The 22847-nt window shown below is 41.7% G+C and overlaps 1 protein-coding gene across 1 annotated transcript in view; it reads left to right on the plus strand.

The window, feature by feature from the left end:
- The window catches only part of COL22A1 (collagen type XXII alpha 1 chain), a 210824-nt gene that overhangs the window by 145337 nt on the left and 42640 nt on the right, over positions 1-22847 (plus strand). The window contains exons 24-39 of the mRNA XM_072851149.1: positions 181-234; positions 607-660; positions 1639-1692; positions 3740-3793; positions 4202-4237; positions 7494-7556; positions 8753-8806; positions 9896-9937; positions 11835-11867; positions 15240-15293; positions 15824-15877; positions 17019-17072; positions 19099-19152; positions 20740-20793; positions 21762-21866; positions 22390-22434. Of these exons, the coding sequence (XP_072707250.1) occupies positions 181-234; positions 607-660; positions 1639-1692; positions 3740-3793; positions 4202-4237; positions 7494-7556; positions 8753-8806; positions 9896-9937; positions 11835-11867; positions 15240-15293; positions 15824-15877; positions 17019-17072; positions 19099-19152; positions 20740-20793; positions 21762-21866; positions 22390-22434 (864 nt within the window). The remainder of the gene's footprint in view (positions 1-180; positions 235-606; positions 661-1638; positions 1693-3739; positions 3794-4201; positions 4238-7493; positions 7557-8752; positions 8807-9895; positions 9938-11834; positions 11868-15239; positions 15294-15823; positions 15878-17018; positions 17073-19098; positions 19153-20739; positions 20794-21761; positions 21867-22389; positions 22435-22847) is intronic.

The raw sequence follows: 22847 nt of genomic DNA on the forward strand, positions 1-22847 counted from the left end.
TCATGAGCATCGTTCCCTTGGAGCTCAGTTTGGCGTCTTGAATTTTTTTTGTAGAAGTTAATGAAATAAAGCCCAGTACTTTTGCCCATTTCAAATAGGGCCCCAGCTGCACAGGGAGGGACCTGAAGCTTTCAGCCACTATCAGAGTTTGATAAACTGGTTTTGCATCCTCTCTTACAGGGACCTCCAGGGCCCCCAGGCATTGCTGGACCCCCTGGACCACCTGGAGCACCAGTAAGAAAACAAGCTTGGGGTTTTTTTTGTTTTATATCAAGGAGAAGAAAAAACAGCTGGGGAGAATTTTAGGTCATAGGTTTCAGTGGGAACTGATTCAGGGACTCTGGCAATGTGTGTTTTCTCTTATATTTTCTCACTGAAAAACCACAGCTGGTCCTAGAGGACAGCTTCCCTGTGCCGAGCGTTGGAACCAAGTCGGTGCTACCTGGGGATAAGTCAATGTCTACAGGACTCCTCACGGCAGAGACTTGACTGCCGTGGAGGGAAAATTCCATTTAAATTGAAAGCATCAACGTCCAGTGATGTTGCTGCAAAGGACAGAAATACTGATTATTATTATTTTTTTTTCCTTCTGATTTCATTTTTCAGGGACTGCCGGGAGAGATCGGAGTTTCTGGTAAAACCGGACCACCGGGACCAGCTGTAAGTATTCCAGCTGGACCAGCTTCCCTTGCCTCCATGCTCTCCATGACTTCAGATACTTTAATTCTCAAGTCTTTGCCTCCTTTCCTGTAGTTTGTCTGCACACAAGGTTTTCATGTGGGCTCCAAAACTGTTGCCTTTAATGCAGACGTTAGCCTCTATATCTTTTGTGAAGAAGAATTTTACCAGTTGCAGTCCTCTATTCCTACACACTGGGACCATGATGTTTTCTTTGTATGAGACCTTTCAAAAGTCATTTTGCATTTGGCAAGATATTGTTCTTCCAAACCTGGAGTTTCCCAATTTAGGCCAAAGAACCAAAATTAAAGTCTCAGATTTAGCAGAGCATAGCAATTTCTGTTGGCTGTTAAGAAAGGTGAATTATGAAGTATTAAGAAGTGTCACCTACAGCCTGCAGTGTTTGGGGATTGACTGACACTTGGAAAGGGGACAAAACTTTTTCTCATCATTTTAAATGCATTACAGGAATTAATTTTAATTCTTATCTTGCTAAACAATTCTGTTGCTGTGTTGTATAATTTAATTTTAGGAGTCTATGTATTGTATAAGAATTTACCAATATTTAGAAGGAGAAATAGGCTTTAAAGCATCTTTATAGCTACAGATAATAGAGACTTATAAAGAATGATAAGTAAAAATGTAATTTTAAAAGTTATTTAAGAATCCACAGTGCCTAAATCTCTATACTGTTGTTTCTCTGTAACAACACTGACATCCAGTGGTCATCCACCTAAACTGGGATACTGGAAAAAGGGCCGAGCAGATATGTGCATTGTGAGAACTTGGGTGTATTTTGAGTCACGGTAGGGAAGAAGTCAGAACAAAATGCATGAGGTGGTTCTTCTTTTCTTAAACTTAGGTCAGTGGCAAGAAGGATGAACTGAGCGTGCTTATGCTGAGCTTGCTGTTAATGATTTAAAGAACAGGTGCTTACAGCTTGATTTTTCTCTTGTTTAGGGGTTACCTGGCAAAGATGGATTCAATGGACTTCCTGGGCTTCCGGGTCAAAAGGCAAGTGACATCGTGTACACTCGTATTAGCTACTTAATTGGGCAGCTTATCTGGGTGATCTAGCAAGTATAAGTGGGAAGGGGAGCACCTCTTCAGAGCCAAACACCACCTCACCAATCCCACATCACTGAGCCACCCGTGAAGCTCCAGGGCCAGGTCAGCTGGTATGATTGCACTGTGCTGAGTCGCTATGAAGATGGAGCTGGTTGTAAATACAGCAGGGATGAGAGATCCTCTTCCAGTCTTCAACTACAGCATCCTGTTTGGCAAACACAGCTGAGCACTGCAAACAGAAAAGCTTCTACTGTCACTCAGGGAAGCCAGTGACACTAGCAAGTCAAGGCATGTGTCCAAGTGTCATGGTTTAGCTTCAGTCAGCAACTAAGCACTACACAGCCACTCACTCACCCTCCCTGCCCCGGTGGGATGGGGGAGAGAATCGAAAGAGCAAAAGTAAGAAAACTTGTGGGTTGAGATAAGAACAGTTTAATAATTGGAAAAAAAAAAGGTGTAATGAAAACAACAAGAGAGTGAGAGAGGAACAAAACCTGGGGGGGGGGCAAGTGATACAACTGCTCACCACCTGCTGACCAATGCCCAGCCAGTCCCCAAGCAGTGATCGCTGTCCCCCAGCCAACTCCCCCCAGTTCATATACTGAGCATGACACCATATGGTATGGAATAGCCCTTTGGCAGGTTTGGATCAACTATCATCTTGGCTGTGCCCCCTCCCAGCTTCTTGTGCGCCTGGCAGAGCATAGGAAGCTGAAAAGTCTTTGACTAGTGTAAGCATTACTTAGCAACAACTAAAACTTCAGTGTGTTACCAATATTATTCTCATGCTAAATCCAAACCACAGCACTATACCAGCTACTAGGAAGACAATTAACTCTATCCCAGCCGAAGCCAGGACACCAAGGCACAAAGAATAAGTGTGTCACACTCCAAAGACGTTCCTTTCTTTCCTCCCTGCAGGGCTGGAAAGATGAGATGCCATCCCCCTAAGGCTTCTGTAGGCCTGTGTGGCAGAAAGACGGTTCTTCGTTATGTCATACTTCTTATGCCCCATTTGAAAGCTTCTACAAATGACAGATTGGGAAGAGTTGTCTCCTCTGCTGTCTCTGCTAGGGGAGAAGCGAGATAGGAGATTTAGAAGTAGGAGACACTGTGGTTGACTTGCCATCACTATGTAAATAAGTGTCAAAGAAGTGTGCCATATTTTGACTATGAAGGCCAAGCTAGGCTTTGGGGATGATGACACTATATTGGAATAAGGACAACAGCTCTTAACCATCTACTGCCTTGGATTGCGTTGGCAGTGGTCTTCTTGCCTCTAATACTTGAGCATGACCTATGACCCCTACTTGTTCCAATAACACACTACATTTATACTTACCTCTCTCAACTGAGTGCACTGAGTGCTTGAGCCCAGGTCTAGCAGCGTCCCCATCTCCCATTTATTGATGAATAAAGGTGAGGAATTTGGAGCCTATAACAAATTTCTGAGGCTAAATAAACTTGGATTTTATCCACAGCCCTGTGTAGTACCTACTGCACTTTCCAGCTATGTAGCGCATTTCAGCTCTTAATCCACTGCAGTCTCTGCTCTCCATGCTGACACCACCCACACTGAAAGATGTTTCAAAGTATTTACATAAAAGGCCCAGTGGCCAAGGTCTCAATCCCACAATTATTTATTTTTCTTAACAGAAATAATGTAGACTTTCTAACCACATACCATTTGAAGAAAGTCGGTTTTGTTTTTCAGGAGGTTTTGTTTTTCAGGTAATTCACTATGGACATCTTTAATGTAACAGTGATTGACTTTGTTATTTCAGAAATATTCCAGTAGGGTGATCAGTGCTGGAGATGTGATTGCAAACAGCATTAGAATGGAAAAACATTGCAGGAAGCATATTCTCACATGGCTCCATTTACATCCTCAGGCTGATACTGAGGATCTGAGTCAAAATATTCCTTGCCATTGCCTGCAAACATGCTGCACTACCAGAGGAGTTTGTATATTAACTTCTTGTGTTCCCTGCAGGGAGAACAAGGGGAAAAGGGTGAAGAAGGCTTTCCTGGAAAAGCTGGCCCTAAGGTAAGGAATTTTATTTCATAGTTTGCTGTAGCCATTGAGGCAATCAAGGTGTGATTTTGGAACGTCTTATACTGAAGTCAGGAGAGTAAGATTTCTCTAAAGTTGGAGGCATAAGAGGATGAGCAGATGCGGCTCATTGCCTTTCAGAGTTCATGGTGTTCCAAAATACAAAACCCTGTTTGATGGTCCTCTCTCAGGTCTACATGTGTAGGGAGATCCAACCTGGCCCTTGCGTTGGCTCCCTGTGGTCTGGGTTCCCAAGCCGTCAAGAAGACAATTTCAATGCCTTATGAGAAGTGGTAGAACAACATGGGCCAGGACCATAGGGGACACATTTTACTAATGAGAAAGTGTTCTTACAAAAGGGTCAGGTCCTTGCAACGTTAAAGTTTTCTTTTGTTTTCCCAGGGTGAACCAGGGAGTCGTGGCCAACCTGGTGAGCAGGTGAGCAGGAAAAATAGTCTTAGCAGCAAGGCCTACCTGTCAGAGCAATATAAAGTGACAACATGCAATAACAAAGCCATTTACCAGTAACAAGATCTGTGCATGTCATTGGCATCTGATGATGATGATGATGCAACAGATGAGTGGATGAGGCTCATGGTTGGACAAAGTAATGCAAAAACTCCAGAACAAATATATGCTAAATCCAACTTTTCATTGTATCCTGGAAATGTCAATCATGTTGTTCCTGGTGGATAGGGAAGAAAAGGAAGGCAGAGTGGCTTAAAAGTACTTGTTTTCCTTCACACCTCACATTAACCCAGGGTGCTGGTCCTAGAAGATGAGGAACTTATTTGTAACTATGGGATGCAAGGGGTGATGCTGTCATTTCTAAGTTGTAAATGCTTGCTAGGTAATAACCCCAGATGACTGTTAGAACAGTTACAGTTACCTTAGTCTTTTTGTATTGGGATTTGGGTTTCAGCAGACAACTGCTGAACTCCCTGAACTTAGGGAAATGTCCTGTGATTTCCTAAAGCACACAGCTGTCTAGAGCCCAGTCAGGGCCACTAACCATAGATGTTAACATTGTCAGCTGCATGCCAACTTTTCAACTGTAGTATGAAAATCTGTAAAAAGAGAAATCTGTATAAGACAGAGTCTTGTATCTTTGACATACGTCTTAGGATTTTGGGGTACAGAGCATACACCAGCAATGGAAGAGTCTCAGAGCCTCAGTCTTCTCTTACTCCTACCAGTCTCAGTCCAAACTTCTGCTATAAAGATGAAATGGGAGAATGGTCATGACCTCTGCTCCCATGTTGTCTTGTGCAATAAAGCCGCACATGCACCACAAACTGAACTTAGAGGGAGTAAGGGAAGAAGCTGTCCATGAGAAGTCTCATCTAGCAGCTTTCCATAAGCTGTAGCAGTCTTTCCATGACCATTGAATTTTAGGAATTGCTGACCATTTTTCCTGCTTGTCAGGGTGTCGCGGTCAGACTCCCTGCCGCTATCTACCCCTTGAAGGAATAAGGTTCTAAGTCTGAGGTACAAAGTGAGGTTTATTGGGGTAAGGCACTTACTACGTGGATAACAATTACACCACCCTGTGAGTAGGGACTATTCTGCTTCTATTCCAAAATTCCTTATAATCTACCTAATAGGTCTCACTCTTCCCAGAAAAGTATCCTTACCTGGTGTCCCAAGTAAGGGGAGATTACCACGGCGTGGGCCAGCTGTTCCTCGGGAGCACTTGCATTGGGCTCTCAGGGAGTGGTTTCTACACCCTTCCTTGGTGGTTCCTGTGGTCACTGCCTAGCGGTGTCATTTTGCTGTTGCTGGGAAAACAAACTGACGGTCTTGCAGTTGCTGGGCAAGCTTGGGCCCAGTGCAATGAAGGGTCAGACCCCCTACCAAAGCACTGCCATTCAGTCTGGATCGTCTCCCCACACAGGGCTGTTTTGAATTCTAATACCACCTTGCCTCTCTCTCCACAGCACGGTGTTCTCCACACATTTCATAAATGTTCTCTTTTCTGTCACCTCAGTCATAAATTAAAATATTGAACAGTGCAGACCCTTAGAGCACTTCATATATCCTCTGAATTTGACAGGAAACAGCTAATAACAGGTGTGTGTGAATGTAGTTTCTTCAATCAGTTGTACACCATCCTCCAGAGACCCTTCTTCTACACCGCATTTCTGTAGTTTGTTAATGAGAACGTCATGTTGGCCTGTGTCAGATGTCTTACTAATGTCGAGATACATCACACAAATGCTTCCTTCTTGTCTGCTTAGTTATTGTGTCGAGGGAGGGAACCGGATGGGTTTGATACAATCAGTGTTTAACAAATCCACATTGGCTCTTTTGTATTATCTTTCTGTCCTTGAGCTCATGCAAACTCATTGATGTTTTGCTTCAGTACCTTTCCAGAGGCCAAAGTTACACCACATGTTTTTAACTTTCCTCCAGATTCTCCTTTTTCTTCTTTAATGTTAGCCCCTCTGTTTGTCCTCATGATCTCTGGGATCTCACCATCAGCCAGGATCCTGCAGTGGCTCTCATAAAACACCACTCCCTCTGTCACCAAATGTCGCTCTCTTCAGAATTCTCCAAACATCACCCTGATGTTCCTAGTCATACTCAGTCACCACACCATTCTGTTCCTCACCTGATTTGTTCTGCAGACTCCTTGCACCTATATCATGATAATGTTTTGACTCTTCCCATACTTCCGAGATAGTATCTTTAAAGCGGGGATCACCTTTTCTTTGTTCAGTATTTGTACAGCACTTAGTGCATTTGGGTCCTGTCCATGACTGATATCCTTTGTGATACGGCACTACAAATGCAGGTAACAAAAGAATTATAAATAGGAAACCACGTGGTTATTTTCAGACGACAAACTGGGTCAACCTGGAGCTAAATTTGAGAATACTTGATATATTTAGAACAAATCACATGACATAGAGATCATAATTACTTCAATAGCAAGTATTATAAAGCAGAAACTCAAAGGTAAGGTTCAAACGGAAAGAAATCCAAATGTGCAATAGTGCATCCAGAAAATTCTAGATCTGTTCATCAGGCAACATCTGTACCATCCAGATTAATACAGTGCAGTATTTGCATTTCCAGACTACACCAGATCATTAAAAATGAAAATAGAAGTTAGATTTAATTTTTTAAGCTGCTTTTATTTGCTTGCTTGGTCCTGCTACAGAGCAGCATGAAGAAAACATGTCCTAAATTCCATGCTGTCAGTTAACAGTGTAACAGCAAAAAAAGAGAGGTCTTAGCTGCTGTTTTAAGTAATGATTTTCCAAGAATAAGAAATTATTTGATAATCAAACTAATCCCATATTCTCTCAGCAAACTACATCTATAATCAATCCCATGAAAAAACGGGCAGGTTCTGGACTACAGCATAGACCATATGTATCATGGTGTCACTAGTTATCAAGAAGAAAACATCTGCAGTCATCATGAGTTCTGAAAAATTCACAGTCTAGTATCAGACATGCAAAGATATAGACAGCTAAATCGAGGTTTCATCCTTCCCAGCCTAAGGGCACTGTGGCTACCCTGAGGAGCAGACTTGATGCATTTTTAACTGACATGAGTGAGAGAAGAATTTGGCCCACCATTCTGCCTTTTCATTCTTAATTATATTTGAGAGTAATGGGGTTTATTAATAGAAGCCATGCTTGATGCCTCTTCCTAGATTTCACACACTTCTTTGTCTTACTTTCAGGGTGAAGCAGGTCTTCCTGGTCCTCAGGGTTTACCTGGGCTGAGAGGAGAAAAAGGAGACCAGGTGAGTGACTTTGAGCCACAGCTTGATTTTTTTTGGACATTTGGTGCCAGGAGGACTTATCCTGAGTGTCCCTAGATGATGTTCTCTCTTGGTGTGGTTGCTGTGGTGAGCAGCTGATTGGCATCCAGCAAGGTCACCAAGTACCCCTTTCAAAAAGGTACTTTACTGCGTAGTGACTGTTCCTAATTGCGGTGGAGGTGCTAATGAACAGTGTCTATCCTAAATGGATATCCTAAGGTTATGACTTGTGAGGCAGTAGAATAGGTACAGTGGTCTTTAGGCCTTACTGTCAGAAATACCTGCCTGATTTAAGAACATTAAAAAAAATTACTAACAACAAAAAATCACAAATCCCCCTTGTCACTGTGCCCTGGAGAAGGCTCCAGATGGTTGGATCATTTTCTGATGGCCTAACTTCCATCCAAGTCCTGGTGTCTACTGCTTCTCCTGGCTAGCTCCAGACCTCCAGAGGCATTTACATACTGGGAAATAGTTGGATCAGGGGCCTGACATTAAATTTAGCCATGTAAATGAGACCTGTACTCCTGTTAACTGAGTGCATGCTTGAATGTGAGCAAGAAGGATCTAAAATCAACTGAGGTCTTTGCTGTATTATATCTATTGTAGATCATAGGATATAGAATATATTCTCGCTCTATATAAAATCATAGAAATGTAGCTCAGATAGCTCCTATTTGAATGCAGGATAAATACATTTTGTGTATGCGCTTTGACGAGTATTCACATCATCCTTGTTAAGCATCTCCCATTCAGATGACCATGTTACCTGAGCAAAATAGAGAGGTAGGCACCAGTGAATGGATGATTCAGAAATCTTCAACATAAACAAAACTGGTAGTATGAATGTCCACTTTGGGTCTTAAGTCCTGTTCTGGTGCCTCTCTTGTCCAACCAGAAAAAATCTGGGTTTTATAACTGCATCAGGCAGTAGGACCTTCTACATGAAAGTTGATTTAGGATTGGTGCTTTCCTTTCCATGAACTTAATTGCTATTCATTGGCTTCTGAAAATAGTGTGGATTTTATGAAGCCATCTCCAAAATGTTACATTTTTAATTGCTTGCTCTACATCTTAGAAGACAGGTAAGATCAACTGAAAGTGTAAAATATTCTAGTGGTACTGATGTAGCCAAATCAAAACATGCATATTTCCTGTTTTCTTTTCCCTGCTTTTAGGGAGAAAAAGGGAAAGTTGGTGTCCCAGGACTGAAAGGTGAAAGAGGAGAAAAGGTGAGTCATGAAATGAGCATGCTCCTCCTTAGACAAGAGAGGAAAACAGGCAAGGGTACAGAGACAAGTGATAGAGGACAATATCTGAGGAAGATTAGAAACATTAGAAGTCTGTTAGCTGAGCCTTACTGAGACACAGCAGAGAAAACTGCATGTGGGACAAAGACAGCCATTTATTGAGTAATGCAAAAAACAGTAAGCAGTTGATGAAATCTAAGGACAGTTTCTTTAATTCAAGGAAACTTTTCTTTGTTTTAAAATTGTCTGATAGAAATGAGCCTGGAATTAAATTCGAAAGAACTTTTCTGTGCCTGCCTGTGTTGCGCTAGAACAATAATTTAAGGAATGGTCTGGGCTTCTGCCATCACTATACTATCAATTTTAGTGAAAATGAGAGAACTAGACAAAGGTGATGTCCACCAAAATTTACATTCAACCACTGTGAACATGAAGGTGAGGATGAAGCACTGACCTTGCAGATGCCTATGGTTGTATAGTGAAAAATTTGCCCTCATTATAGTGGCAATAGCCATCAGGAAGTGGGTACTACTTTGTTCTTCTTCCCAGGATACATCAGCCCTCAGTTTACCAGTAACTTTCACCATCTATGGAGGGCAAGAACTGGATTTAGAAACTTTTTTTTTTAAATGAAAAATAGAGGATTTTTTTTCCATCCACAAAAGTTCAGATAAAACATGTTTTTCAACCAAGAATTTTGATCAACTTTATGCAAATTAATGCAAACAATTAATGCAACAAATGCAAATTAAACTCCCTACCATTCCTACACTGGATGGGGTAACATTAGAAATTCATTGACCTGTGAAGTCAGATCAATGATAAAGTGATAAAGACAGCAAAGTGAGAATCCTGTATGCAACAAAGCAAGGAGAGCAGAAATTCTGGCCAGAGCAATGGGGTAAATTCCACCCATCAGAGAAGTGCTATGGGATTTTCAGTGTCACTGAGCTGACAGGTTGTCATTGGGTTACATCTCATCTGGTAATGGTTGCATCTTCTAGCTGATAATGTTGAGTTTTATTTGGGCATCTTTTTATATCCTTAGTTATATTTTTCTCCTCTCTCTAGGGTGACACGGGTTCACCTGGACCACCAGGCTTACCTGGAACAGTAAGTAAGATTGTGTTCTGTGCTGTAAAAATATTTAAGGTGTCATCATACTTCCTCCACACAAATTCCTCAGAAACAAAGCTTTTCAAGATCCCTACTTCTCTGCAGAAACTTTAGGACCCAGTTACTCTGAGATTATCTCCCTTTGCTTCAGAGAAGCAATATCAAGGTGTATTTGGTCTTTTTATTTTGCAGGGAGGTTGTACCCTCCTCTGCCTCTTTGCAAACAGCATTTTTGTATGCCCTTGCCTTGTGGTAGCACTTAAATTGAACTTGTGATTTGTTTAGCAGCTGTGGGAGCTGTCTGAAGAAGGTCATGGCTGAAAATGGGGACTGTGTTCATACAGATTTTCCAGGGTGAGCTAGATTTTTCCAACTGAGACTTCAGGATAAGACTGGATTTGAACAGATACCAGTAAACAACAGCTTGTCTTCTTAGGGAACAATTCACCTTTTCCCAGGAAGAGCAGAGGGTTCCACTTTTCATTGACGTGAACTTATGGGGTGGAGCATTCAGCTTCAGCGATGCTGCAGTCTCCCAGAGCCTCCATCACATACAGTGCCATGCTGTGCTGTAAGCCCAGAAAGACCCTCTCATCCCAGAGTTCATTCTGGGTTCAGCACTGGATCCAACACACAAACCAGTCATACCTGATTGCACGTACCCTTTCTGCTAATAAAAACAAAGACCAAGAAAAAGACCAAAAAATCAATTTATTGTTTTAAAAATGAGCCTGCAAAATTACTTTTGGGAGCATGAGCGTAATTACGATGAAGTTCACTACAGGCAATTAAACCAGCATCCACTAATGTAAATACATAAAACTCACAGTTCCCTCCAGCAAAATCTGATTAAGCAGCTTGGAGTAAGCACTAGGAACAGGCCTATCATTGCAACAGGAGGGCTGATCCTAGTCACAATCCTCCAAAAAATGGCAGATATCCACTTTTCAACTTTGCTCACTGCCACTGGTTACAGCTGCCACAGTGACATTATGGAGAGAATTTGAATCAAAGCTTTGTGGCAAAAATCAAGTGCCTGCAGACCTTCATGAAGCAATGGAGGAGGTATTATAATTTATTCCTTGTAATTAGTTGGGCCTCTTTAGTCTGTGCCGAGGGGTGCTTCACAGTATCATGTAGGAAGACTCCGTGTATATCACACAAGAATGATCCAGTCACAACACCAAGGATAAATCTGTCTTAGTCAAGGTGGAGAAGGCAGCTTACAAACCCAGTACAACATGGCTGGATATAGAGAAGATACGCCCGACTGCTCAAGCTTCCTGTCTTTGTAGGGAGAAAAGATTTCTATTTCAGCTGTAAAAGTAGGTGATGATTTCAACATATCCTCATTTCATCAAGGACTAAATTTTTCTTCCTAATTTTATCAGTTTTGATAAAAGATACTGCCTCTCTCTACAAAACTTGATCCTTTTTTGTGGCTAGTCCCTCAGGATGACTATGTAATCCCTAAGAGAACCATGTTTGAGGTGTATATGTCTTGTACATGGTACAAAGCAGAGAGAGAACACACCAAGCTCAGCCATGGAGTTAGGAAATTTAATAATACTGAAGGTGGCTCCAAGTGGAAAAGTGAGCTGGAGATTGCTAACAGTAAACTTGCTAACAAGGTTAAAGATTGTTTGGTTTTTCATAGCAGTGGGATATACAGGATGTTTTTGAGTTTATGTTCATATTTCAAATACTGTAGGAAATGTCAGATATTTGTAGGCTTTTTTTCCAAACAGCCAGAAGTTACAATGAGTTGCTCATCTATAAACTTACTGATAGGTATATGGAATGTGTAATCTGTAATTACAAGAAGAATACATAAGTTATTGTATTTCAAGGAAAATAGGCAATGCTTCTTTTAACACTCCGGTTTCTCTTCCAGACAGCCTTCTTCACCCCACACCCTAGGATTCCTGTGAGTAACATCTCTAATAAACATGGCTTCTGGCTTATTACCTCATGTATCTGATAGTCACACAGCACCTTAGTATTTTCCATGTTCTTTAAATGCTTTCAGTAAATAGCTCAGCTTGTGTCTGGTTCTGGGCAACTTCACTGTTGTAACCAGCCATGATGAGAAGCCCACGGCTGTCCTGGTAACAGCAGCATCCAAGCCAGCTGTGGCCAGGACACAGCTATATGCTGTGCTGTAAATAAAGAGTGCTTGCAACACGTAGTGGGAAATATCTGGCATTATATAGGATCACACTATTGGTATGTGAATAAGTTTGTTAAGGATCAGGAGGCCTTACGGCATGTATTCATGGCAGAGGTAGGCTGTAAGAGTGCCATGAGAAAAGAAAGTGCATATGCCAGGTTCTTCAGAGGCTGAGAAAGGAAATAGGAATGTGAGGTAGTACTGGAAATAGAGACAAGATTTCTTTAGTTCATGCTTCCCCTTGGCTCATAGTTTGCTAATATATATAGTAAGGAAATATGCAGAACAATGACATCGTATGTGGTCTTTGTAATGCTACAATCACAGGAGTTATCTCTTTTGCTTTGAGAGCATTACTCTTGTAAATGAGCTGCAAGAAAGTAAAGAATAAAAGGCTTGAAGTGTGTCAGAAGGTCAGGTCACTGGGATTTCTCCATGTGCAAGATGAATGTGATGATACTTAGTGTATCACACTAAGGTCTTCACATAGCATTGCAAGTTTTGAGAGAAGAAGGGGAGGTAAGGACAGTTACCTTTGATTTACAGGTCTACAAATTAAGGTGTCAGAAGGTGGTGATAAGCCTTAGGAGAGTGTCATGCGTTATGTCATAGAGGCTGCAGGACCAGCAGGGCGCTGAAAGTTGTCACGCACTCTCCAAAACACAATACTTGCCATTGCTTTCCATTGGGTATGTGGTGTATAGTACCAGGGAGCAACTTACACAGGTGGAGACAGGAAACACAGCCTGGATAGAAGGCAGCAGCACCATTACTTTGTTTACTTATTATGAGTTAAAATCAATTTCATTTAAAACACACCTTAGTAATTGTCAGAAATAGAAAATCTCTGGCCAAGTGGGTCTGAGCTCCCATTTACCCTCCGCTGCAGCTTCGTTGTGTTTTGGGTGCAGCTTGTGCTGTGAGCCCTGCAGAAACTTGCTGATGCAGCAGGGCAGTAGAGGGCGGGTCAGTTTCTTCCATGGGGTGCAGGGAACTTTTTCATGTTTATTTAGGCCAGTGAGTTAAAATCATTAAATATTTCTTTGAGATGGGGTGTGTGAGAACTGCAAGGGTGGTCAGGTGTGATGGCTGGAAAGAGGCAAAAGCAGTAAAATAGATGACTCCTCACTTTGCCTTCTATCTCCCACTGCAGCTGGGCACAGCTGAGCCCTCACTGCGTTTGCTCTCCTTTAAGTGGCACAGAAATGACTAACGTGTTAATTGAGACTACAGGAGGACAATGCCGAGAGCAGATCAAGGAAGCTGTAAGCACTGATCTGGCTCAGGTTGGTAGCAGCTCTTAGCTGTCACCGCATCATTTCTGTTCATTGAGCTGTAGGAAAGAAGTGGGTGGCAGTGGATTAAGTCCAGCTGCCAGGGGCAGAGGTCTCCACAAGGTGCAGCACTAGCAGAGAGTGTTAACAGTCTTGGCAGACAGTCATGGGTTCAGCAAATTTGGAAGGACTCACAAGCAGATTTGCTGGCAGGTTGGGTTAAGAAATGCTGCCTCTACGCATGTTTGTGGCTGTGCAAGGACATTAGGCTGGAATTTTGCTGATTTTGCATTAACATGCAAGTCAAGTATCAAGGAAAAAGTAGGAGAAAGGAGAATATTAGAAAAGCTTCCTCCCTTAACCTGTTGAGTTACTTCTTCCCTTTGCAGTCTTGTTTTCCCTGGTAAAATGTGCCCTTATTCCCACTTAGAAACACCATCCCTGCCTACAAATTTATTGCTGTATGTCTGTGCTTGTTGCTCTGCTCTCTCAAAAGGGTTTCAGAGCTTGAAATGTCATTACGCAAAACAACTTCCAGGTACAACCATACAGGTTTGTTGCATAGGACCCCTTTGCTTGAACTGCTTCAGGTGGTCCCGTTATCTTTCTGAAGGCCACTAGATGGCAGAAAGGACTGCCTGATTAACAGTTGATCTAACGAGGTGCTGCTTTGTAGAGTAAAATTCCTCCTATTATTTATCACAGATGATAATATTTATTCATAATGCATAATAAATACAGACATAAGTAATATTTATGCAGTTACATTTATTTTCTCTGTTAAAGAATGATTTGCAAATGGACTTTGAATTCCCAGTTGTTGCAGAAATGATTGGCAAATAGCTGATGCGAATAAAATTCAAGCTGATTTGTCTTGGGCTCTGCATTTTGACTGATCACTATTCCTCGTGTGTGTGTAGCTTAAATCACTGATGTTCTTACTCTTCCTTGATTGCATAATTGAAACACCTTGTATGATAAATAACGAATAAGTAATGATTGCCGTTGCCTGAATACATATGTTCATATAAATATACAAATGTGAGTATTCATGTAGCGCCTGGTTTATTTCAGCTGGTTCCATAATTGTGTGCTGTTCCTTTTCAATTTATAAAAAGCAGAAATATGGACTTATTGATTATTGTTCTAGAGCTCAGAAAAAGGCTGATGAACTTCTGTCTGAAAGCATCTTCAATTTACTGTAAGGAGGAAGAACAGGAATAAATTAATCCTATTCGTCAATGACGGTGCATGAAATAATGTACTGATGTTGCAGGAGGGAGGGGAAGTTGTGTGGATATGTGGAGATGTTAACAGAACTAGGGATAAAGAAAAGCTGTGTAATGCACATTGTAATGATCATCTCTGCTCAAGATGAGACCCTGAACATCTTCTTTTATAGGCGGACTAGGGAACTGTCTGTATGCAGGAAAATTTCCCCAATTGTAGGATGATATTAGCTCTGTGGTCCTACAGAGAGGCAGTACAGAGGCTCTGGCACTTTTGCTCTTGGTCATATCATCTGGCCTTTTAATACATTGGAGCTGAATTGATCAAATTTTGAATGGTAAATTCTTTAACTACTGTTCTCTGTGAGAGAAAAACGTTCTCTTTTTAAATTGAACATTTTTGCCATTATTATCATAACAGTCCAAGAAGCCTAGACAAAGATCTCCAAATCTTAGTGCGTGATATCACAGTTTTGATTCATTGACCTCAAAGTCCTTTGAGGAAGCTACTCTATATTAGAAATTGATATCTGATTGAAAGAGCCCTCTTACAAAACAGGACTAATGTGGTATACAGCCATGGAAATAGCTTTTATTTCTCTCTTTGTCTTATTGTTTTATATCAGGGTGAACCTGGACCAAAAGGGGAGAAAGGAGATCAAGGAAAGAGCGGAGAACCTGTAAGCACAGCCAAGTGTTTCTTCAGTTGGTTCTGAACTTTAGCAGGAGAGGACATAAAAGCTGCCTGTTTTGGAGGGAAAGGCGGGGGACATGCTCCTTCCATAGTTAGGATGCTTCTCTCATCAGAAATGGCCACAACGGTGCTTGACTTTGTACTGACTGTAGAGGAAGCTACATGACTACATGAATTTAAGCACCTAATTTTAGCTCTGGGCCTTAGTGGCTGAAAAGAGGACTATGGGGTTTGCTAGACAGAGATTGGCTGACCGTAAGGTTGTACAGGATTTATTAAGGGCTTTTGAAGTGATGTGGCCCAGCTAAATTGTGCATTTGGCTACTCCATTTGTATTCTGGACTGCTCTTGTTCTGGATGGAGCCCCCAGGGGAGAGAGAGTCCTGTGCAGTCACAGCCTCTGTAAAAACCACCCTTTCTTCTCTCAGTGGGAGGAAGGAGAAACATCTCCTTCTGCTCAGAAGAAGAAAGGAGCAGTTTCCTTCAGCTCCTTCACCTCTCCCTCTGTTTTTTCAGGGATTACCTGGGGTTCCAGGTGAACAAGGTGCCCCAGGACCTGCAGGAGTACAGGTAAGAGGGCCAGCCTTGAAGAAAATCTTTGACATGACCAGAGAGGGGTGCCTTCAAGGTCTGTATCACTGTAAATAATTCTTCCCCTACACACCAACAGCCCATTTCTCCTTCCTCATCATTGTAAGTTCAGGGACTTCTGTAGAGGTATTTACTTATGCTGGACATCAAGACAACATGAGAAAAATCAAAGCAGAAACATGGCATCTCTGTAGCATGATCAGTATTGTCTGAGACACTCCTTCCAACTTCAGGATCCTTCAAGAAGGCATCTTGTATTGGTGCCACTGAACCACAGGTCGAAGTTAAATTACTGCAGTACATTGGCAAAACATTGCAGAGCATTCAATTCAACCCTAGCCCATTTGACCCTGAGTGCACTATGGCTCATGTGAAATGGTTTTATAGTCTCAATTATCTTCTGAAAATTTCTTGGCTCATGCATGTTATTTTCAGTCATCATCTAGGTATGTTTTCTTGTCAACATGGGAGGATGTTCACTCTGCCATCATCTGTGCTGTGCCCAAGCCATGTAGTCAGCTACTACTTGGGCATCAACAGCTTAAACACGTTAACAGCAGTCTTAACGTTATGAAAAAAACAGTAATATCATGCAACTTTTAACTAACATCTGCTAAATGGGAGACTGTTCAGTGAGCAGACTCTGTCCTGTCAAAATCCTTAAGAAAGGGCTACATGGTATGTAGGACTGGGACAAACACTCTGGACTGTGATCTATTTTGACCATTTCTAAATGGCTGTTTGTATTTGAGAACTGCAGGCAAAACTTCCTCTGTGCAGGGAGACCATCAGAGTTGAGCTGGAAATGAAGTAGCTGGTAGGCCTGAAGATAGGAATGAATTTCAAGGAGATGAATGCCTGCAAGTTTCAGCATCTCGTGCTGAGAAACAGCCTCTGAGCTGATCAGTCATTAGTAATTCTTCTTATGTCTCAGGGTTTTATTTTTATATTTCATTTTCTCACTGCACAGAGAGCTGGGAGCCATTTCCTCAGCCGTTAAACTCCTCTGTGAATTGATTAACGAAAACCATTGCCTAGTGCATGTTCAGGTGTCTTGAAGTCTTTTTGTCTGGCAGGCAGTCCTGTCTCATCTCTAATCGTCTGGTATCTCTCTGCACAGGGCACAAAGGGGCAGAAAGGAGCCCGAGGTGAAGCTGGAGCCCCCGGAGAGACTGTGAGTAACTGCTTCCCTTGCAGCATTTTTCCCTGACAGTGACACACCTGAAGGGACTCTGAAGTCAATGCCTTGCAGATTCACAGTCCCAGGCTGCTTGGGCGCAGGGCACGTCCTAAGCTGCAGCTGGAAGAGTCGCTGCTTGTGGGCAAACAGGCACAGCTGCACCAAACAGATCAATGCCCCGATCAGCTCAGCTCTAAATTGTGTATCTTTTGTTGGCCAAGTTTCTCCCTCTCTAACAAAAGGCCCTCTTTTCTGGGTGAGGTGCCGGCAGAGCTTGTTACTGCACTGCGATATCAGCCAAGCCCAGGCAGCCAGCTGGTGCAGGGAGCTCACTTCTCATCAGCAGCCTAAATTAGATTTTGATCACCGTTGGTTTTAGGCTTCTTAGTCAATTCTGCTTTCTTTAATACAGGCTCATCACCAGAGGAATCATCACATACCACTTTTTGAGGCATGTGTTGTAGGGAGTGCTGTCTGACTGTCTGCTAAAGAACAGCAAAGGATTCAAGTCCCATTTTATTATTGTGAGAGCGTATAAGCCCTTTGCGGCTGAATAAAAGGCCACATACTTTCTTTGCAAGCAGAGAAGGAAGACTGAAGAACTATTTGAAATAACGATTGAGAGAGAGGATGTTTCTGTCTGGGAGAAGGAGGGAATAGGAAATTCAAATTAAGCATCCTAGAGCACTGAAATTTCTTCTTCCACCTTTGTGTTCACAGTTTTCCTTCTTGGGCTTGTGCTTAGACATTGTCAGCAGTGCTTTGACCTTAAACTCTCAACTGCCTGTCCCCAGCTCTCTTCAACTCTTGGTTGAAGGACCCCTTAATCTTTTTGGAGAGAAAAAAAGAAGGCAAAAAACATCCCCCTTCCACCAAACCTATCCGTTGGGTTTATTTCTTTGTATAACCTGGTGGCTCGGAGGATGTTAATGATATGGAAATGCAGGCATATACAGGCATCCTTTTTTTTGCCATCCTTTCACAGACTGCCACTGCTCCAAATGTTTCTATTGGCTCATAGACCAGTGACTGTAAATAACACAGAAATGAGGAAACCTTTAATTCTCTTTTAGTAAGCTGAAGGTAACAAATAGACATTCACTTTGTGAAGAGTTGTGCTGTGGAACATTTTCATCATCTCCCAACTGTATGCATTGTCCTTCTGCAAGATATTACTGCCCAGCCCTTCCAGTAGGAGGGGTTTTCTGTACTCTGCTCCAAGTCAGACAGATTATTTCAGTCTGCTGATGCAGATGTTTTTAGATAGCCTGTCTGGTTTAGCCCTAAATGGATTAGGTATGCTAATAGCAATGCTTTTCCTTGCAAAGCTGTGATGACAGATGAATCCTGGCCAGTGCAGGGTGACAAGCAACTACAGAGGTAGCAACTTCAGCCTGATATGGTCAGGTATAGAGGCAAACGTCTAAATATAGCCTGGTAACCCCAAACATATATCTCTATGGGGACATAAATCCCCAAATATATGTCCTCGCATGCCCCCTGTGCATTTTTGGGGACACGGCCTTTCCCACCCTAAAAAGCTTTCACCTGCAGACAGAAAAGACCTGCAATTCAGAACTCTAACACTGAATGGTTTGAGCTGTTAATCTATTTAGTGCAATTGAGTGTTTTCAGGTTTTGTTCCCTGGAGTAGAGAAAGGTAGAATTGTCAACAAAGCATATTTTGTTGACCTAGATTTTTGTTTTAATGATAAATCAACACACTTTCCTCTGTTCTTTTGATGTTTCAGGCCCAGACTTTTCTTCCTGTATCTCAGCTAGATTTAGGATTTAATTTGATGGAGGGTAATTTTAAGCTCCCAAAGAGAGTCTTCATCCATTTTGTATTCTTTCATGCTTCTTTACACTACAAAGTGTTTCACAAAAATGCTATTTTTTGCTTTGTGCTTGTACAACACCTTGTCTGACATGAACTCCAATTTCACTTGGAACATCTTGTTTCTGTGCTGGTACAAGTTGTGAATTATATATGCACACACATTTCATTTTCTTAAAACAGGGTGTGACTGGTCCAGCAGGGCCCCCAGGTCCAAGAGGCTTGCCAGGAAATGTGGTATGTATGCACCAGTGTATTTGTTTTCCCATCTGTGCGCTGATTTCTTTATTTAATATGTTTAGTTTTCCCTTCCACAGGATTTACTATCAGGTTCAAAAGGCTGCATTTCATTACACATTTTTTATGGTTGAATTGAAATATCTGGAGGCACCTGGGAATGGTGTATCCATGAAACATATTCTTATATTCATTTGTAGAAAGAGGGAAGCATGGAGCTGCTTCATTCCTCACCAAATTGTCAAAAGCAATTTTTGCTGCCAGCTCTTCAAGAGAAAAACTGCGATGTTTACTGTCTCTCTGGTTTTGCTTCCTTTGCCTCATTTTCATTTGTCCTTTCTTTTTGAAAACATGACTTATTGATATAAAAATTGCATGCTAAACTCCCATTTTTATTATGAAAGCATGTAAGTATTTGATTCTACAATCAGAGCCTTGAAATCAATATGGTGTCCTCCTTACTTCAGTAGATGTTCATCACCATTATTAATCTGTGCATGATACCGCTTTTCATGTTTGCAAAAAAATCTTTGGACTAATTCTACTCCCTGCTCCACCAGTAATTTTCTTTTCAGTGCTTGGGGTTTCTCTGGGTTTACACCAGAGTAAGTGAAAAACAGCAGTTAGACCCCATGTTATAATGTATTCAGGCAAAGTGGTTTAGCACAGAGGGCTCTTTAAGGCAGTTTGTTACCTGGCAGCCCAAGAAATCTTAAATTGCCTTTCTACTAATTGTTAAAATACATTTGATTTAATTGTACTAATGTAGTGATTTAATTTCAAACTGAAGATGATATAAAAAATGAAGACCCTTTCCAATTTCATATTCTTTTAAGCAAACTTCTATACCAGTCATACCAATTACCTATAAAAGCTAATATAGTTGGAAATAATTTTTACTGGTGCAAAAAGGAAAATAATTACCACATCCATCCTGTGAGGAGGTCAATTCAATCTTACTGGTGCCAAGACATCATTTCAGATCTTAAAATGGAGTACCATTCCATAATGCTAACTCACGTTTTTGTGAGTTAAGAAGTTACAGTATTTAATCTGGAGCTCTAAATCATCTATATTTTGACAAGAAATCCTTTGAGATCTGCCAAGATGTGAAAAGGATTGAAAACTGAAATAGAGGGTAAGATAAGATGAACATACCTATGTTTTCCAATGTGTAGCTGTGGAGAGCAGTAGCCATAAAAAAATAATATTGTGAGACTTTTGGCTTCTCTGATACAGAGGTGATGATTGGGGGTTTGTTGGTAATGGATTGGGAACTGCTGAGGATTTCACAGAATGAAAAAAATAGTTATTGGTGGAAAGAGAATGCACAAATCTGGGATTAGCTCAATTTCTGCTTTTGCTGTTCAGCTCTTTTTTATATTGAAAAAAACCCCTTCTTTAAGCACTTGGTACACAGCTTTTCTGTGGTGCTCTCTGGATTACAGGTTGTCTGTACTGGAAAATGTAGAACTCATACTAATCCTTGAGATAGATTGTACTGAATGCACAGGTCTATCCATTTGCTTTAGGATCAAATACTGGCTAAAAAGAAAGTTTTAAGCTTTAAAGTTCTTTTATCTCCAGGGTGTGCCTGGAGACCCTGGACTACCAGGAAAGGAGGGAACAAAGGGGGAAAAGGTGAGTTTGTTCTTTCATGGATTTGTTTCTTTTCTTCTTGGCCATTTTAAGTAACCTGGGACAGAAGCAATCTGAACTGGGAAATAATTTCATAGGTTCGTGGGTGGTTAAGACACATGGGCTCATTAGATCCTCTTGTCTGACCTCCTCCGTTACACATGCTATAAGGTTTTCACCCTGTTGCAGCTTTATAATTTGCCTAATCAAACCACTGAGATACAACTGGATACAGTGAAGTCACTGCTACACACTTATGCAATGATAATCTTCTACTGTCCTCATTGCCTGATGAGAGTGGGCATTTGGTGTTTTAAGTACCTCCTGCTCAACACTGTAAATCCAAAGCTGGAAGAAAAACTGGCCTTCATGTTTAGGAAAATGAGATTTCTGCTTTCCTGATAAGCTGTTGTAACTGGACCATTAGTTCAGCTTTCTAGTGTGCCCTTGCTTACCTTTTGCCTGCCTTGCCTAACTGTTATGTCCTATCTCATAGCTAGGCAATGAGCTCTCTGAGGTCAGGGGTTTGTAATTTGCTCATACGTTGCACAGTGCCCAGCATGCTGGAGTCCTGATCTTTGTTTGCTGGAGTAGGAATGATTAATCAGAAACATGGACCCCTGTGTGCATATACACAGGGTTTAAAAGGGGATAAATCCCATCCCCTTAGTCAAATAATCATCCAGATTACTGAGATCTACCTCAGGGTCATGTGTGGACCAAGGACTCTCTCATACAGCTGGTTCCCAAAACATTTTGAAGTGTCTTTTTACTTTCCTTAAGGAAAATTACAAATGCCTTGAGATTCCTGAAGGAAAAGGCTTCCTGTAAAAGAGGATTTCCTGTGATACCAAGAGAAATTCAGATGAGAAGGCTAGAAAAAAAATGCATATTTTTCAGTCCCAATGAAAGACCTGAGACAGGAATGGTCTTTTGTATGCTACTGAGTTTTGCTGGATTGTCTTCTACAGGGTGATCCTGGAAAAGAAGGAAAAGTGGGTTTACCTGGGCCAGCTGGTAAGCCAGGGCCTGCTGGAGAGCCGGGTTTGCCTGGTAAGGGTAAAGATGGAGAACAGGTAAGTACTGCTGGCAAGCTCTGCACTCGAGTAGTTCAATGTAAGATAGACAAGCATGACTTCTGCAGGAGAACAGTGGATTTTTGGTAGAGTTAGGCTGCATTGTCACAAGTGCTCACAGGCTGTCTGCTGAAGACATGAAAGGCCTGGTTGTGCAAAATGCTGCAGATCACTGCGCTGCATCCAAAAAAGCAGAGAGAACTGAAGCTGTATTTCTGAACATTAAACCCCCTTCAGTGTGCCATGGTGGCCATTGGAAATGGAGACCTCCACAAGGAGTAACTGTTGTCCTTGTGACCAGCACAAAAATGCTTAGCTTGATGGAAGTTCTCTAAAAGCATTTCATTCTAACCAAATTAGCAGATTATTTAATTTGCCTATATTTTATCAGTAAAATATTGCCAGGACAGTGTGAGGCAAGGAGGGTGGTGGTGGGGACACTTGCTGCCTTGACTGTCTCAAAGTCCAGGCTCCTGTTTGGCTGCATGGTGACTGTTTTCTGGTTTTGGCTCTGTCACTTTAGGGGCAAAGAGGCCCACCAGGCTTGCCAGGACCCTTTGGACATAAGGTGAGCATGGGCTTTGTTGTTCGCTGTGGACTACTTCTCTCCATCACTGGAACTGGAGAAAAAGTTATGGTGAAAACATGGTCTGTTTTTCACTGGAATATAGAGTTTGTGAAACTTTAACTGAAAAATGGTCTTCTAGCCTTTCAGGAGGTTCTTTATTATTCCAGTATGTCTGTAGATGTAAATATTAAGATATGAATTAGCTGTGCTCGCTTTCCATGTTTAAAATTTCTTCGAGCATTATGTGAATGCAACATGGACTAAGGACTAAATGCTGCACACTTTTTCAGGGAAACTGTCCATATAGCAAAGAGACATTTCATAGCTAAAGGATGACCTACTCTTGAGACCGCCTGTCAGCCCCTCAAAGAGCACTCCTCCATAGCACTCATTTCCTTCACCTCTCTCAAGAA

This window comes from Ciconia boyciana, chromosome 2, assembly GCF_034638445.1.
Source record: "Ciconia boyciana chromosome 2, ASM3463844v1, whole genome shotgun sequence".
Classification (NCBI taxonomy): domain Eukaryota; kingdom Metazoa; phylum Chordata; class Aves; order Ciconiiformes; family Ciconiidae; genus Ciconia; species Ciconia boyciana.